The sequence below is a fragment of the Harpegnathos saltator genome, unplaced genomic scaffold (genome assembly GCF_003227715.2).
Source record: "Harpegnathos saltator strain DR-91 unplaced genomic scaffold, Hsal_v8.6 scaffold171, whole genome shotgun sequence".
Taxonomy (NCBI): domain Eukaryota; kingdom Metazoa; phylum Arthropoda; class Insecta; order Hymenoptera; family Formicidae; genus Harpegnathos; species Harpegnathos saltator.
In genome coordinates, this window is record NW_020229952.1 from 707,895 (window position 1) to 726,803 (window position 18,909).

General features: G+C 48.0%; 1 protein-coding gene across 1 annotated transcript in view; it reads left to right on the forward strand.

The window, feature by feature from the left end:
• Window positions 1-18,909, forward strand: part of LOC105191454 (adenylate cyclase type 6) — a 105,315-nt gene that overhangs the window by 65,883 nt on the left and 20,523 nt on the right. Inside the window, exons 7-9 of the mRNA XM_025297145.1 lie at window positions 12,048-12,197; window positions 17,720-17,841; window positions 18,737-18,829. Of these exons, the coding sequence (XP_025152930.1) occupies window positions 12,048-12,197; window positions 17,720-17,841; window positions 18,737-18,829 (365 nt within the window). The remainder of the gene's footprint in view (window positions 1-12,047; window positions 12,198-17,719; window positions 17,842-18,736; window positions 18,830-18,909) is intronic.

Consider the following 18,909-nt stretch of genomic DNA (forward strand, 5'->3'; position numbering starts at 1 on the left):
AGAGAGAGAGAGAGAGAGAGAGAGAGACAGAAGACGTCGATCTTCCCCCAGTGATAACGCGATTAAGGGAGGATTCACGTGCCGTTTTTTCACGCGCGCGTGTCCCTCCGAAGAATATTTTTTTCCCGAACATTTTTTTTCTCGCGCGAGCGCGCGTTTCTACGCTCGCCATTCTGCGAGCGCTCGCTCGCTCGCTCGCTCGCTCTCGCCCGCCGCTCTCGCAAACCACCAGCGTAATGCGAAAGTTCACGTTTGCGTTGAACAGGCGCGTTTAATCAGAATATCTGAGAAGCTCGACAGAACTTCGACGCAGGTCTCTCCGTCTAAGGCGCACGCTGGAGTAGCTTTCGACGTCGCTGCGATCGTTGATTTATATTTTCAATGAGGCCGAGAGAGAAAGAGAGAGAGAGAGAGAGAGAGAGAGAGAGAGAGAGAGAGAGAGAGAGAGAGAGAGAGAGAAAGAGAGAGAGAGAGAGAGAGAGAAGGGAAAGGGGCAAATATCCGCGATGAAAGTTGAGGTAAACAGGGATAGGAAGTTTTGTCATAAAACGCGACGAGGTAAACTCCGCGCTGATGGAAAAGAGATTGCCCGCGGCGGAATTAGCTCTGTTCGACGCGGTCGCCCCGCTGCGTTTTTACTTTTGCTCTCGTTCTTCCTGCATCGTGCACCCGCTATATTTTCCGTGCAGCTGGCCCGAGGCGGACGAGTGTCACGTGATTATCCGCAGCAGCCGATACGGTGCCCCCGGAGACATCAATCGTACGTTCGAAACCGCGGAAACGGGACGACGCGATTTCGCCGCTGGAGCGAGTCACGCGCTCTCATTACGCGACGCGCCGCAGCGAGCGTGCTTTTTACCGTGCCCGAGGTGCAGTCGGTTGACTAACAGGCTTTAGCACGACGACGAATGTCGAGCGACAAGAGGCTTTAACAATGTTCATTTACTTGGTTTATCGGCGCGACTCCCGCCCGGCCGCGCCGGGCTCGACAAGAAACGCCGACGAACTCAGCGTCGCACTTTCGCAGCCGGACGACTCTCGCGGTGCGTCTATCGAGAACAATTGGGAGAATTAAAACTTCGCGAGATGTCTCGGCTAGAGATCACGGAAACATCCATGAGACGGGGAGGGGTGTAATCGAAACAGCAAGGACGGAGCGCGCTGCAGCAGTCCTTTAATTACGGTGCAATCCTGCAACAAGAAACCCGATCGCCGGCTTCGGGTTTCCTCGTAAAATCGCGGCCCCGTCTGGCGACGTCAAGGAACAAAGGAGGAGAAAGAGGCAAAGGAGGAGATAAAAGCCGCGGCAAATGGAACGTCCGGCCGAGACGCTGCGGTAACGACAGCTCTTAAAGGAAGCAACGTGAAATTTTCTCCTTCCCTGTCTTTCTCCCTCTCGCGAGGAGCGGGGTCAAAATTAATTACACAAACCGTGAAGGAGACATCCCGCGAGAGTTCGACCCATCGCTCAAACGTGAATTATTAATTCTCGCGATTCACGCGACGTGAGAAAGAAAGATCGAAGCCGAGAGACCAAGACTTTCATCACCGGGAGTTCCCCGCCTACACGTAACCCGCAATTAACGCGTCTGTCCACCGGCTGCTCGAGTGAGCGTCGCGACGGAAACAAACGACGAAATCACGCGGTTCGCGATACACCCGCAACAATGAAGCGTTCGTTACCGGAAGGCGTGTCGCGGTGATAACCCGCGCGCCGCGGGTCTCTCTCCTTTCGTTCCGCGAAGCACAAGATGCTCCGGCAGCATCAACAACAAACAATTGTTTGTTTGTCCGTTGAGTTGCGGGAGGGAGTTGCCGCGATTCTAACGAATCGCAATCCTAACGAGCGCGCCGCCGGCGTATTCATTTTAGTAGCGGGACGTGAGAGCTCAAACTCGCGCAACTCCAACGCAGCTCCGCGTAGTTCCTCGATGATCACGCGCGCAGGATGAACCCGGACCGGAGGCGCATCTCCGGGATAAATTCTTGCGGGTTCGCAAAGCGGAAGTCGCGTGGGCGGCCGCGGCAATCGGCTGGCCGAGCGGAGTCCGCGAAGGTAAGGCGGAGGCGGCATCGCGGGGGCAACGGAGGGGAAAAAGACAAATCGATATTTCTTGCACGCTCGGGAGCATTCTCGTCTCAGGTCGACTGCTGTTGATGCGGTTACCAGCCATCCTCTCGACGCGAGGGGGACGTGAGAACTAATGCGACGCCGCCGCTTAATAATTGTCGCGTCTCCGACGAGGCGGGGCGAAACATGAGGGAAATGCCGCGGCACTTGGCCGCGCGATTTGTCATTTTCCGCGTAACTACGCTGCGTTTGACAGATGAGGCCTTTTCACGCGTGCGACTTTCGACCGATATCGCGGCGCCTGCTCGCGCCGCCTCGCCGAGAGAGAGATGCCTCTTTTTCATTCTCTCTTTCTCTTTTTCCCTCCTCTCCCTTTCTCTTTCATTTATTTTTATTAGCATCGGACGCACGTGACAGCCGAACATAACGCCGTAAATGCGAGCGCATCGTTGAAAAGTGACTTTTGTAAACAGCGATTTTTCACAGTCCGATTGAGACACGCTAGATACGCGCCTAAATATTGATTTTATTTTCATTCCCCGACATCCGTCGCACAAATAACGGAAAATGTGCGAGAACCAGAGAGAATGAGAAAGAGAGAAGGAGAGAGGGGAATTAATACTCGCGTTATTAATATTAAAAAATATAAGCGAATCATGCTTACGCAAACTTTTTCGTGTTCTCCCAGCTCTCCGCGACGCAGGATGAATGGCACGCATTAAAAAAAGCTGCGCGCGCAACAGGAAAAAGCGTCACGCTGACGCGAAAGGGACGTGATTTTTGGACGCAAAAGCTGCGCTTTATCTATCGACATACGCGCATCAACTGTCCCACCACGAAGACAGCGCATGTCCTTCCGCATCAGGTTCATCGATAATCCTGATGGATCACTCGTCGTAAAAATATCCTGCGCGTCGAAAACGCGCGTTCGGTTACGAGGCGAGTAACCCGTGCTACGACGATAAGAGGAAATCCGAATGTTGCAAAGGGATAAAGCGAACGAAATGGGGAAAAAGCTGGCTCGTTTCACGAAACAATTTTGCCAAAACTGGTCTCGACCAAAATTCAACGAGAATGCACAAGGGATCATTCAATTGCGCGTTATGTAATTTTATTCGCCGCAACATTTTGCCACAGTGAGACGAATCTTAAGAGGAGAAGCTCCGAGTGTAATCTCGGATTTAGCTTGAAATTACATTCGCGTCGTAAATTTTGGAGCATTTTGTACACGAGGTAGCGGAGAACCGGTTGTCACCGTTTCCCTCACCGTTACTGTCGCGACGCACCGTCACACGTTGACGGAGCGGGTGGTCCACGTGCTGTCTGAGCCACGGAGGACGATTCTTTAAGCGGACCGGCAACGAAATACCAAGCTCGCGCATTTAAACGCGGCGGAAAGTCAGTCGGTTGTAAAGAAATTTACGCGCGTAGTTGTGGGCGAACGTAAATCTGCATGCGCCGTGTTCTATCGCGTCGTGCAACCGAAACGGCCGGAGATAACGTAAAGTGTTACGTTAAAGCGAATGTATGTGAGAGAGAGAGAGAGCGGCGGATTTTTGCGTGATTCATGCCAAGTGCGTGACGCCCGAATTCGGCCATTGTTGTTCCCGTAAACGACCCGCCGTTCGCGCGCTTCTCGCTCGGAGGCTGCAATTTTAAACGAGCGCTCTGCGCTCCCATTCGCGAATATTTCTTATCCGGGTGCCATCGATTTCCCGCGAACGAGTTCTGTAATACGCATTTGATACAGGTCAGATGCAAAGTAGATAAAACGCGAAGAAGGTCGCGTACGTACGCGCCCGGTATGGAAAATCTATTTCGTCGAGAGGAAGAGAGAGAGAGAGAGAGAGAGAGAGAGAGAGGGAGAGGGAGAGGGAGAGGGAAAAGTTCGAAAGCGAAGCGAAGGAAAACGTCGGTAGGGAGAGGGCTCGAGTACGTCAGTAGCGAAAGCGCGAATACGCACGGCTGAGCTACAGTCAGACTCAAGTAGTAGAAACCTGAATACAGCGCGGCGAGGCACGGCAGTTCGTGCGCCCCTCGCTTCCGTCGCACTTTGCGTTCGGCTGAGAGCCGATAACAAGACTTTCTCCCGACAAAATCCCGCATCTCGCCTTGAAGTCCCACCTCTCCTCTCGTGGAAGGGGAACGCATCGGATAAGCGAACACGTTACCAAAATGATCGGAATAATCGGGGGAATGGAAAAATCACTAATGCCCGGTTTCTTCACACCTCCCAATAGCTATCTTCCAGATAGAGATATGCGTCAGATAACTAAAAATTCGTTTTCTTCACTAAAACCTCTGGTTATGTATCTAACAGATAGCTATTCTTCATACTACTAGCTTTCGACACCAAAATGTACTAAGAAATTCGCTATAAATCACCATATTCTGCTAGCGACATATTCTTTCCCGGGCTAGTATTAACTAATTAAAGTAATTTCCACAGGATTAACAATCGGTCTTCAATTGCATGTAATAGTTCGAGCACTATATTCTTTTTCAAATGAAATCGTTCGAAAAGTTCTGTGTCGTTCCACACTCGAAAATTGTTCGGTTTATTTCTTATTGTATAGGGTTTTCTTTTCACAAATTCCTCATCGTCATTATTATCATCAGATTCAAAAAGATTAATATTCATGAGTAACAAATCCATGTTGTGTTTTCATAAAAACAGCAACAGCAACAGCAGATTACATATTATTGTAATTTTTTAATTATGTCAGGGCACTGGAATTAATATCTGCCAGATATCCGCTACTTCAGGCACCGGATAAGTTTATCTGTCGGCAAACAAACCTTACAAAGGTGAAGAAAACCGATTCTGGCTGATAACTCATGAATAAAGTTATCGAGAGAATTTATCTAGAGGTGAAAAAATTGGGCATAAGACGTTGAGTGCGAAATTACCGGCGATGTGTCTGGCGATGACGCGAAAGTCGCGACGCAATGGCGAGGATGAAGCTAAGAAAGAGATCGGGGGAGTCGGTATTCTACGAATCGGAAAATTCAATTGGCATTTGAAGACATGAGGATTCTCGAACAGGAACAGAAAGTGTGATCGAGTGAGAGAGAGAGAGAGAGAGAGAGAGAGAGAGAGAGAGAGAGAGAGAGAGAGGGAGATTTGTATGTACGTTTGGTCGGAAAAACGGCGTTCCTCTATTTATCTCATTCATCGCTACTCTCGCGAGGCCGCCCTCGTAATTGAGTATGATCCGGCGGAACGACGGGATCTCGGCCAATTTCCGCGGATATCTTCGGAATCATCGTTATACGCGGCGTATAACGTCGATGGGCGCGCCATTGTGCCGGGATATTACACATCGCGGCGCACAATAAGATAGCATTTAATGGCAATTGAATTCGAAAAGGATTTTCTTATCTCTTCTCGTTAGCAATTAATGCGATTTGCGTTTCAATATACACTAATAGGATACGTATAATGCGCTTTGAGAGCGTTTGCAAATTGTACACTCACTATTGTACGCCGATGTCCAGCGATCCAGGTCCAGGTTCGCCGGCGAGATTCACCATGTTGCATTTCAATCGCGTCCTTCCGTATCCTTACGGCGTCTGTCCTGAGCATTGCGTTCAGTCGACGTCCTACGTCGGTCGTATTTCATTCACTCCGCTGCACTCGCGCGCGACTCGCGATAATTTAACTCGCGGAGATAAACTTGGAACTTTATAATTTAATGACAGGTACGCGAGCAATATCCAGATTGTACTTGCGGTTGCAGCGTACAAACAGTCGTGAGCCGCGTGTAAATTACTCGTATAGCATCTTCAAACGACATTTTCGAAAAGATCGAGAGAGAAGAAAATATTCCGTTTCCCGAGCAATTATGTCTTATCGGATGTCGAATTCAAGAATAATTTCGCGCGATTTGATATTAATTCGTTACGTGTGCAAAATTTAGAAAACTAAACGCGATCGCGATAATTTCAAAATTTATCGCGAGCTTCATGACGAAGCGAATAACTGCGAATTTCGTGTGTGCGATGGCGCAATTCCAACGCGAATTGTACGCTGCCTGAGACTGAATTAGGGGGTCACATTAAATGAATAGTTTCGTCGAATAGTTCTAAAGTAATTTAGGGAACTTCGATGTGTAAAGGACCTCGACGAAACGTTTGTGCAAAAATATGAATCGTACCAAGAAATTAAAAAATTTAAAAAAATATTACGAGAGACGTTCTCAAGAGGAAAGTTCTTAAATATTCAGTGTGTGTGTGTGTGTGTGTGTATGTACAGTTCAAATGACATAAAATTTTTAAACGATCCCCTGATTGTGTCGAGCCGTACGTTCCGTGTAGGATGCATTCGTGTGTTTGTAAAACACACGAATGCAAAACTCGACATGCAGAGAACTACGAGTTAAATACATCGCATTGATTTCGCTAATATTTTATTAACACCAACAGAACCGTCACGTCAAATCTTAATTTTTCGGATTCACCGGAATATATCGGATAGTCAGGAGCGTTCGTGTTTCGACGCGTAACTGGAACAAAAAATATAGATTCGCTTGTTAAATCGAGATATCCAGCTTAACAAGAGAATCGAGCGTGGATATTTGCGACCCTTTGCGAGCGTAGCAAATCTTCATCTCGACGATTACGTCGCGCTTTTTCCCGTTCGCAAAGTGTCCACCGCAGGAGGTCAACGAACCTACCTTCGGGCCGACCCTGCCCGGCCCGAACCGGATCCCCCGGTACGACGTCCTCGTTCGCCGAAACTGCACCCCCGGGAGTCGCACTCACCGTGTAGTCACGTATTCCGGCCGATCTGAAACAAAAAGTAGTAAGCTCTCCAATTAGTCACGAGGGCGGATGAAGAGTCAACGTATGAAGAGTACCGAAGCCCGAGAGGACTTCGCGTATATCTAAGAAAAATGCACTTCTAATAAAGATGCTAATCTTTGCTCGTGCAATCTAATAAAAATAAGAAAAAGGTGGTAGTCACCTTTTTAAGACTCAAGGACTTTAAGGCTGACACTGCCTAGTAGACGAGTCTAACACGACGGTCGCGTGTGCGAAGTAATTCGACGCGTTTAACGTACGCTCTGATTCAGTCGAAAAGATCGGGAATCACGCGCGACGTCTCCCGATACATTCACCTTCGCGTCAAGGACTGTTGTGATCGCTCGGCAATTGAGCGCCTGAGTTTCACTCGTCCTTCAGCCGGCGCGAGGTGAGCTTGACGCACGCTCTGTGTTTCCATTTATTCATTTAACGTTCCCTCTATTTCGTATTAATGCCGCAAATTGTGCGTTTAATTGTATTTTCTAATAGCATGCAATATATATTATCGTCAATATATGTGTATCATATACCGGGTGTTTCAGACCACCCGGGTCACCCGATTTTTTCGTTAACGCGACATTTTAGAGAAAAATATTTCAGACAAAGTTGTAGGGCTTCAAAGGATGTGTTTACTGACGCTATGAATTTGACCTTGGGATAACCTTGAAAAGTTCAGTCAAGATCATAAAACATAAAAATCTGAAATGGAAAACGCGGTTTTTTATTACACCGTCTTTTTCCACCAATTAATTTGAACAACTTTTGTCTAAAATATTTTTTCATTTGCCTAATATTTTTCTAGATATTGAAGGAAAACTTGATAACTTTTTCAATATTTAACTTACGATATCTCGCTAACTAGTTGTCGGAAGAAAAAGTGGTACTAGACTCTTTTGCTCTATCTAGTCTCAAGAATATATTGTTCTAATAGCGTCCTGACTTTTGTTAACTCGCTGATTTTTGGAAATTTCGAAATCATCAAATAAACCAAATTCAGGACGTCATTAGAACAATATATTCTTGAGACTAAATGAGAGCAAAAAAGTCTAGTACCACTTTTTCTTCTGACAAATAGTTTGCGAGATATCGTGAGTTAAATATTGAAAAAATTATCAAGTTTTCCTTAAATATCTCAAAAAATATTAGGTAAATAAAAAAATGTTTCAGACAAGAGTTGTTCAAATTAATTGCTAGAAAAAAAATGATGTAATAAAAAATTGGGATATCCACTTCAGATTTTTATGTTGATCTTGACTGGACTTTTCAAGGTTATCCCAAGGTCAAATTCATAGCGTCAGTAAATAGATCCTTTGAAGCCCTACAACTTTTGTCTGAAATATTTTTCTCTAAAATGTCGCGAAAAAATCGGGTGGCCCGAGTGGTCTGAAACACCCGGTATAAATTATTATACGATATATTACATGTATAGAATTATTATTAAAGAATTATTATTATAGAATTATTATTAAAGAACGATTTCACGATTTCCGCGATGTCAACGTGCGGGAACGAGAACGAAGCAACGGCTCGCATCGAGACAGCCAATTAGGGGAAGAATTCGCAAGCCTTTTTGACGCAGGATATGATACGCTGAATGAACGTCTCTCTATCCTTTCTCTGAAATGATTCGTCTCGCCATCGCCGGCAATATGTTCCTATGTGCGCCGCCGCTTTAGCTCCGCGCTCGTCGAGTAATACGCAATTCCCTCACTCGTGAGAAGACGCTCGGTGTAGTTTGCAAGGCAAGCGACTGATTATCCGTGGTGAAAGGCGTCCTACGCTCGGCGCTTTTTGAGATCCTCCTACGAAATTCGACCTCTATTACGACGGACAAATCGGCCGAGGGGGCGTATTTCTCTCTTGGGTCCCTGGACACGGCGATGGCACGTAAGCGGGGGCGGCTCGGCTGGCCGGCATGTAATATTCAGCAGTGCCTTGTAGGATTCCCCGTTCAAATTCGCAACGATCCGCAGGGGGGTAACGCGCGGGTCGGCCGCGAATCTCCCGGGAGCCTGTATTAGCCCTCTAAATAATTAACCTCGGCCGCAACAGCCGACCCTACTCGTCTACCGGCCTACTGACGCGGCGGAATTCTAATTGACACGGAGGAAAGTATCGCTCGCCGTAATTCCAAATTAGCGCGGCTAAACCGCGCTCTTCGTGTAACATTGAGTGAGAATCGTGTAAGGCCGCTATCACTTCGCTGGCTGTTATTTCTGCTGAAGCAGTTCACGTCGATCCGCGATAAAACTGCGGTCAGACGAGCGCGATTTCCGCGCTGCTTCTCGTCTCATTAGGCAAATATTATTCTTCGCAACGTCTATCGATCTGCCGGAGCGCTTCCGCTTCTTCTTTCTCCCCTTTCGAGGAAGAGAGAGAGAGAGAGAGAGAGAGAGAGAGAGAGAGAGAGAGAGAGAGAGAGAGAGAAAGAGAGGAAGAGACCGTCGTAATTGACTCATTTTCAAGAAACTGCGGATCTAAAATCCCACGAAAAAACCTGGCTCGTAGAAAGAAGTTTAAAGAGATCGGCCGGGATGGCGATCCTACAGGTGGTTGCGAATAAATCCGTCCAAGATTACAAGTAAGTTATATGGCTACGTGAAGCGATTCCTCGCAGGATCTGGTGATATTCCCTTTGAGAGCCCGCTACGTAGGAAGACAGACCGACCGGGAGCGCGGGGGTCCCCTTTCCCCAAGTAGCCGCGAACCTTCATGAAGGTAGATCAAAGAGCTGCGCGAGGTACAAGCCGCCGTACAAGGTGTCCCGATAATAACCCACCATCGGCGTGGAGTTTCATTAGACGAGGGAGCCGTGCGCGTGTACGATGCGTCGTAGCTGCAGCGTCGTCGTCGCGTACACGACAATCTCTGCGAAACTCCGCAAACTCAATGAGCAGCTGTCCCTTTGACGGCGGGACCGACCCTTTGGCCCGATATATTTTTCCGCTCGCCAAAAGAGCATCCGCAATTAAAATTTGAATGTACAGCGCGCGCAGGATCGCACGTCGCTTCGTTTCGTCGGCGAGTCGCAGCGGTCCGTGATTTCGTGCGACAGAAAGTCGCGCGTGATCGCGTCGGAGGTATCGCGACTAATTAATGCCCGCAAACATGGCGAGGAAAGTTGCGTTCAGTTTCCTCACGTCCAGCACTTACTGCTCTTTAACTTTCGAGTTATCTGTCGACAACGGGAACACGATACGCGAGAGTTCTTCTCCATCGGCGGAATAAAATGATATAACATCACGAGCTTATCACGCACGCGTGTACACGAGCGAGATGAACAGAGGCTGTAAAACGAAGGCAGAGAGACGAACAGAGAGCACTTTGTGAAAAATCTCTGAAATATTCATGTATTCAATTTGAAGTATCCACGTGCTCGATATTCACGTATCTGAGAAACTTGGATAAAAAGAACTTGAAGAAAAAAGCGAAATGCGACAATTTTCAATTTCCAGATCACTCGCCCACGCGACACGTATCCGATACGTAAGCCGAGAGAAACGTACCATCATATTTGCTTTGCATATCCTCCGCCCCCCCCCCCTCCTTCCCCGTTCCGTGTGCGATAAAAGCGCAATTACTCCTAAGCAACGTGGCTCCGGCTACCACGTCTTTATCATCCGCGCGCGAGGCATTAGCATAAGTTGATTGAATCTAAATAAGCCTGCGCTCACGAGGCCGAAATTAAAAGAGAGAAGAGGAAAGGCAAAGACTCCGCGCGATCCTATCATTTTTCCGCATTATATCATAGACTTGGCGGCACGGCGGCCAGAGAGCAGCCACCAAGCCAAGACACGCAACATTTTTTTAAGGGCCTTCGTCATTTACGACGAGGCAGTGCCCGAGGCAGTGCTCACGTTGTGTGGGTGTGCCTGTTAAAACACTTCGATAACGAGTTTCTTCGGGGATGGTACGACGGCGGGGCAAGGTTACTCCCTCTCCCTCGCCCCGCAGGTGTGCCGCATAAACATTGTCACGAGCTTATTTAAATATTGACCAAATACGTAAACGAGTTTCGCCAATGGACGATCGGCCGCCCTCCCGGAAGGACTCCCGCCGCGTCTCGGCGCGGTCTCTCTTTTAATCCCTCCCGCCCCCCTGAGAGTCCGGCCATCGATTTTCGTCTCTGCAAAGCCAGCCGCCCCTTAAACACCCATATCCCGACGCGTAGGTATGAAAAAGAAAGCGAGGGCAGCTGTTAATCCTCCTTCATTTCACATTGTGTTTATTGGATCGTGTAACGAGAAAGGAAGAGAGAGAGTGGGAGAGAAAGAGAGAGAAAGAGTGCGCGCGCGTCGGTGGGGTCTCTTGGGTTCTAAAAATAAGGGCGGCGTCAATCGGTGCCTGAACCCTCGCGAGAGGTATTTATCGAGAGAGCGCGCGGAGATCGCCCATGCTTCTCCTATTCGTACTTCCCGCACTCGTTATGCCGACGAGCGGTCTTACGGGATGCATTTTAAATGCGCGTAATGCGCGATAATTGCAGATCGAGAGATCTCGCTGCAATCGTCGGGGATGAACCGTCGAAAAAAGAAGAGCGAAAGGTCACGGATTATCTTTTATTCATAGCCGAGCTGTGTAACCCTTATCGATGTCCATAATTGCTTGCTTCCTCCGTGAAGATTGATCTCTTTCGTTAGTCGAATTGACGTCCTCTCTGTCTCTCTCTCTCTCTCTCTCACTCTCTCCCCTTCTCTATACCTCTATTTCTCCCCGCAACCTTCGACATTCGAGATATTCCTCGTTCACTCTCCCCGCCGCGCTTTTCCCCTTTAATCCCCTCGACCCCTACTTTGCTAATCCAGTCTTAAACTTTCTCTTCCTACTGCGCGTTCCTTCTTCCCATTCGATCCAGGGCTTACGGCCACTGATCCGCTATTAAAGCTTTCCTTAGGAGAGCCTCGTTCGCGATCTTCAAGTCCATGTGACACGGCTAATCCGCTCGTTCCTCTTTCGCCGCCAGCCGCGAACACGCGTTACAATTGCGTCCTTATGATCGCGCGAGACGCGAGCAATTCGAGGCTTCCAAGCCCGTCGTCGGCCTTTCTCCCGATCCGTCCCTCCAAGATCGCGACCTAATTTCGCTCGTCGAGAGACCGGTGAAACTCCACGCAAAGGGGAAATCGTCGCGGCCTGCGCTGCTCAACGTAAAACTTGATTTCTATTTCAGCTGCTGAGTTCGATCGTGGTGGTCGGCGGGACGAATGTGGCCGGCGCGCTGACACATCACCCACGGGAACTGGCGCAGAGGCAGGCGTTCCTCGAGACCCGACAATGTGTCGAGGCGCGTCTCACCACACAGCGGGAGAATCAGCAACAGGTATAGCGCGCGCGGCTGCGTTCGCAAAAAATCCGGACGGCGAGCTTACGACGGACGAGCTTACGAGAATTCTCTCCTTCCGCTCTTCCGCATCTCCCGCGAGCGGTGATTCTCGCGAATCGCGCGGACATTTCTCACATCTGCTTGAACACCGTAACCTTTCCTACCTGGTGACGAAGGTCGCGCCTATCTAGCAGTGAGCGTCGCACAAGCTGCACACGCGAGACTTATTTCGCATCCACAATGCGTACAATTCCTTTAATCGGCGCAGCGACACACAGTCAGATGACATTTTTTGGTTCAAAATTCTCGAGAGACCTGACGGTTTCCAATCGATCATCGACACCAATGAATGAGGTCGATCCTGAATCAATTCCAAAGAGATCTGTCTAGCCGAAGTTTTGAATAAATTATCGGTTCAGGGTTCATGGGTTTAGGGTTTGTCTTAAAAGTTTATCGTTTAAAGTACAGTGTCTTGGGCCCGAGCCTATGGATACTAAATGCGAGACCCCAGAACTTATAATCACTTTTTAGAAAACTCAGAATTTCTAAGCTCATCATCTCAGCCCACATTAAGAAAGAATTAAGGATTAAAATCCCTCGGTTTTGCGCTTAACGGGTCTATATCTCATGGTTTTGTATTTTGGGCATATGAGTTTTGGGTTAATGGATTTCTGGTTCAAGATCGATAAATCTCGAGGTGTCTGTTGATTGGTTTCATTTCAATAGTGTCAATCCGCTGAATACGCTATTAGATAGAAATAAGTGTCGAATAATGAGTATTTCACAAGTATCTCGCGTTTAACGAGAAAATGTTTCCTCTTTTGGGGCTAGTAATTCGAGATTTCAACAGTACTTAGAGATTCGAGAAAAATTTTCTTTTTAATTTTGGCAAGATCTCTTCGGAATTTATTCAGGATCAACCTCATCCATTGGTGTCGATGATCGATTGGAAATTCAGGTCTCTAGAGAATTTTCAACCAAAGAATGTCATCTGTGCGACGCCGCGACAGACGATCGTTAATCGTCCGTCGATCGATCCCCGCTCGAGGCGCGGCAGTCGTTGGAGTAATTAACGTCGCTTTGTCGTTTGCGCGACTCCATTGATCATCTCGCGCAAAAGTCGGGGCGTCTAAATTTGCGCAAATTCCACCAGGCTAATTGTAGCCGATCCGGCCCGGCGAATGAAATGACGGCGGGTAATTTCGCACTGGTGTTTACAGTGCGGAAAGGGAGCGAGCGAGCGAGAGAGAGAGAGAGAGAGAGAGAGAGAGAGAGAGAGGGGGGGGGGGAGGAGAGGGAGCTGAAGAGAGTAGCAAAAGCTTAATGAACGCGCTAACGCGCGGAATCAAATATGTAACTGTTCTTTGAATAGTACTTTGTTCGATCCACGTCGCGAACAATGCCGGCGCGCTCGTTAACAATCCGCGCGCGTACTTTCCGCGAAAATTTCACTCCACCACGCGGGAGCGCGTGGTTGAGCGGTGTGTTGCGGTATAATTATTGTTTCGCTGCGTCGGTCACATCGACGTTCGCCGCTTCATTGTTGTTATAATAGAACTTTTGTGTCGCGCGCATTAAAACAATATGCGCGCGATGAAAAAAAGCGCGCGTTTCGGGATGAAGCCCCGCTGAATTTGTTCCGCGCGGACGTGTTATCCAACACGTGTCGAAAAATAATGGACGTACTGTTTGCCGGGGAAACTGTGCGCTTTAATAAAATACAACGCGTCGATCGTTCGTCAACTATTTGTCCGGGTGTATTTTTACGGACCGTTTCGCATTGCCGAGCTATTCCCCTCTGCATAAACTCCTGCAAAAAAGAAAAAAAGAGAAAAAAATAGAGAAAATATATATAAAAAAGAAAATAGAGAGAAGGAAGACATAAAATGTGCGTGCGTTTTGCGAGGAGCGGGGACAAATAAAAATCCTCGTACTTCTGGAACATATTTCTGAACTTCGGCCTCGTCATTATGCATTATCACGGCACGGCGCACGAATTCAGTGTCACGTCGCGATCGTGACAGTGTTTATGTGTTTGTCCTTTTCCAGGTCAATAGATTTAACTAATTTACCTCGGGACGGACAAGTCTGTGTGAATGATATTTGACCGGAATGAAACAGAATCTTTAGGATTTTTATTTGAAGAGACGAATATTTAAATACCGAATCTTTAATCTCTACCTATTACAGTTGAGAGTCTTTTCACCTCAAGTAAACAATTAAGAATATCGTTTCGTAAAGGATTGTCGCAATGTATCGTAATAATTGACCAAAACGTTAAAAATGTGTGTGTAAAAAAGATGTTCGAATCTGTGTGTGTAAGAAATCGTGTCTGAATCCGTGAAATAAATCGTGCCGCCTTTTATAAGCAGGTGGTGAGATACTCCCGCGCGAGTTCTCACCACCTTTTTAGTAGCAGGCTAAAGACGTTCCTCACGACACAGGAGTAATAATCAATAATCAATATCGTCAATTGTCAATTGTCATCTGTCACTTCATTCTCCCGTTCTCTTATCGATTCACAGTCATGTTTCCGAACATAATTCTTGACTGATTGAATCTGAAAAGTTACGTGGATGTAACATCAGTTTCGTTTTTAATTCTGCCATAACGCTTCCCACAACGCCAGGCAAACACTCGTGATTTGATTTCTTATTTACCCGTTTGCATCTCGCTTTTCAGTCGCACGTTTTATCTCGCGTCATTATTTACTTTATCACACCGGCGTGCGCTTTAGCGCCTACCCGCTCAAGCACGCTGTCTCGCGTTTTTGATTACACGCGTACACGCGGCGTACACGAGCGCGACCGACGAGCATGAAACGTCGCCGTCGTGAATCGCGAATTGCGCTCGCGATTTTCCAATCGTGCATTCCGCCTCGCCCTTGGCGCGCGCGAACGGCGTGATCGTCGTGAGCCAGCCGCTAGAAAATCCATCGGCGATACAGCGCCTTATCGCGCCTTATCGCGCATCGCTCGTAACTCCGGCGTCGTTACGACGCCCGACGAGGTGCTCCACGCTATTAATCAGGGAATCCGTGACCGCTCGCGCGATATCCATCGACTATTGTGTTCTCTCACGCCCGCATGTCGAACGCCCACGCTGTCTACACGCTGGTCGCCTCATTGCCGCGTAATGACGCTGACGTCGCACGACGTGCGCACGCATTTAACGACGATGTACACGCACGTCGCAGTCGACATCCTCCTCCCGCTGCAACCCCCGGACAATCAGGAGCCGGCCGAGTTCGCGCGGGGATCGAACGACGAAGCTGCCGCAACTTTGCGGAAAGCAGCGATAAATATGAGTGATACGTCGGGTTGACGCTATCGCGGGCGAATCGTTAGACAGGCGGGCACACGTGCAAGAAAACGTGGTCTATTTTCTCTCTCTCTCTTTCTCTCTCTGCCCTCCCCTCTCTCTCTCTTCTTGACTCCCCCTCGCTACGTAAAACAGACGCGAGCTTGTACGTCGCGCTGCAGATTGTACAAACGTGGTAACAACCAGGCGCGTGTATCGACCATTGACGTAAAGCTGTCGAGCGCACTTCGTCGTCGCCTTTCTGCGCACTTGAGCGGTTCCCACGACGCTGACGGGACGCTGAAGACGCTTGTTGCCGGTGCGTGCGACCAAGACCATGTGGTGCTCCGATACGCACATACGACGTACATGTGACGGTCGGACATCGACAGCGAATTCGAGATACCTTCGCGAGTGTTATTCTCACCAGCGCGTCAGCATGTCAGCTCGACTGAAGTTTCGTCGTCGCTTGACGAATCACGTCGTTAGACGTGCGTCTAGACTGGTCACTCGACGCGTTGTCGAGTCGCGTCGAACTATACGTGATTCATGAACAGCAAAGAAAGCTTCTTCAGCCAATCGCACGCTTGTGAAAATAACGCACGCTCGGGTCTGCGATGATCGCGGAGATTATTGGCTCTCGGCGGAAGAGAGCGAGCTTCCGCCTCACGGAGCGGTCCCAATGCTCCTCTCGGTCGGAGTTTCCGGCCAGAGCCTCGCGGACGTTATTGCTGTCGATGGAATAACCCTTTGCGGACGAGTGTCGCAGCTACGGCGCGGGGGCGTCACGACTTTGCTTCTCAGGTCGAACGCTGCAGCTGTTGCGGCGGTAAACAAGCGAGAGACGCCAATACGGGGGGCTTGATCAACCGTGTCTTCTGCTCGCTCGTTATCGGTGCATTATATATTCTAATATATACCATGTTCATTTGTTATCGATAAAATTTTCATAAAACAATATGTATATTTTTCTTTGTTGTATCAGGGATATCGGAAAGTCTTTTCGCTTGTCCGTTCATCAGTTGGTTCAAACGCTGTCGTTTTTCAGGAAAAGTTCGAAAGTCAATGAAAGTTGACGTACGCAAGAAAGAAAGAAAGAAATGTTAACCAAGCTGGAATTTAAATTAATTCTGGGTTAAAATTAAGAACTTAATTAAGCAATTAAGAATTTTTAAGAAAATTAAGAAATTCAGCACTACACTGATAGAAAAATATAGTTAATTCAACTATAATCTCATTATATTTTATAGTTCATTTTGGCGTCAACCATATTTTTATAGTTCGTGGAACCTGCAAGATATAATAGAATAAACACAAATATATAGTCAATAATTGTATCTTAAGTAATAATTGTTTAGTTACTTTCACCACATATATGGTAATTTCTCATTTACAAATATAGTGAGATTTAATATTCATATAGTTACATCTGTCATCATTTGGCAAATATTCTGGTAATATTGATTATATAAAAGAGTTACTTTACCTACCATTTTATATTTGTATCCATACAATAATTTTAGTTTAACTTACTACAATTCTCAGTAAAAATATTATATGGTTGGTTATACTGTGCCTATATCGTAATTATTACCGATATTATGGTAATACTTGCTATAAATATGATGTTCCGGACTATAATTTAGTTACTATATCATTATAGCTCCAAATATCATATACTTGTCTCTCAGTGTATAACCACGGAAATTGAAGGCTTTGAAATACGAAAAGACTGTCCGGTATCACTAGTAATATTCAAGTCCTTAATGTATAATTTTGATTTATGTAGAAGATATGCTCGATCCGTCGGGAATCAGAGTCGAGAGAGAGAGAGAGAGAGAGAGAGAGAGAGAGAGAGAGAGAGAGAGAGAGAGAGAGAGAGAGAGAGAGAGAGAGAGAGAGAGAGAGAGAGAGAGTACTCGTCCGCAAAGGGTCAACAAGCGAATTCGAAGATCGGAGCTGGCGTGTACGCGCTCCTACAAGCTCCAGCGCGCGGTTATTTGAGTAATGCATCTTGCCGCTTATGATTGTGCATTAAGCCGCGCGTTCCCGATATATCGCCGGTCTGTCCATTATGCGGTCCTCGTGGAATTCCCCGCAGGACAAGGACGACGAGAGGCCCCGCGCCCCGGCCGCTCGCTCGTTCGAAATGAAGCTGAATGCGAATATTCCGCGCGAGACACCGCTCGCGCTAATGTCACTAATTACGCGCTTTGCAGGAGCGGCTGCTGCTCAGCGTGTTGCCGAGACACGTCGCCATGGAAATGAAAGCGGACATCGCCGGGAAACCGAAGGACACCATGTTCCACAAGATTTATATCCAGAGACACGAGAACGTCAGGTGCAGCTCGCTCGTCGATCTTTCTCGTGTCTTCTCTTTTTGTTTTTTCTTTCTTTCCTTTTGGAAGTCGCCTTGGGTGCTCGAGACGCGCGGCTTACGAGGCATCCGAGTGCCACTTCAAAAACGCTCCTTCGACATTTTGCAAATGAGGCCTAGTTACGTCTCCCTGCTGCTTCGCGGCGGACTTTCGCGACTACTTCGCGTCGTGTGTTCCTCGCGCACGTCCGTCGCCTCGAATTCGCGCTCACGGCTGAAGTCGATCATTCTCACGCAAGTCACACGCAAGTCTCGGCCGAAAGTCGCGAGACATGCCTTCGAAGCCGCGCCGCGCATTTCGCACGCGAATTTGCGCTGTCGCATGTCGCCGCGACGTTATTGTTGCTGCCGCGTAATTATTACGGGCCACATTATCGTGCATCGTGTATGCATCACGGTGACACGCGTAATCGCTTAATTACGCACTCGTGTCAGATAATTTGGGACTCGGCAATTTATCACGCCGCCGTAGTAGACCCGCCGGCGTAAATATGCGCGGTTGCATACAGAGAGAGAATTCTAGATTCGCGCTTCAAGTTTGAAGCCGAGACGCAACATTCGAACTTCCATACCTGGCACCTAACCAAGCCCGGGTCAATTTAGCTGGAGCTCGGTGAACTCGCAAAGAGCAAATGTCGTTCAACTTTAATGAGTTTCCGGCTTGATTTTTCGTCATCGCGCATTCGAACCGACGCGACGTTTGCGCGCGGCGTGTTGACGTTTAGGACGCGAATTATCAGCGCGCAGTGCAGATTTGCCTTCAAACCTGCCGCGTTTGCTCGTACGAACGAGTCCGCCAGACTCGTTGCTGCCAGACAAACGGGCTCGCAACGTAATCGCCTGACGTGATGTATTTCAGCATTCTGTTCGCCGACATCTGCGGATTCACCTCGCTCTCCGACCAATGCACTGCCGAAGAGCTCGTCAGGTTGCTCAACGAACTGTTTGCACGGTAAGAAACGCGGCGGATTTTCAGCGACCTCTACGTCGCCCAAGGGGACCTCGCTAATCAATTCGGCGCGCTCGCGCGAT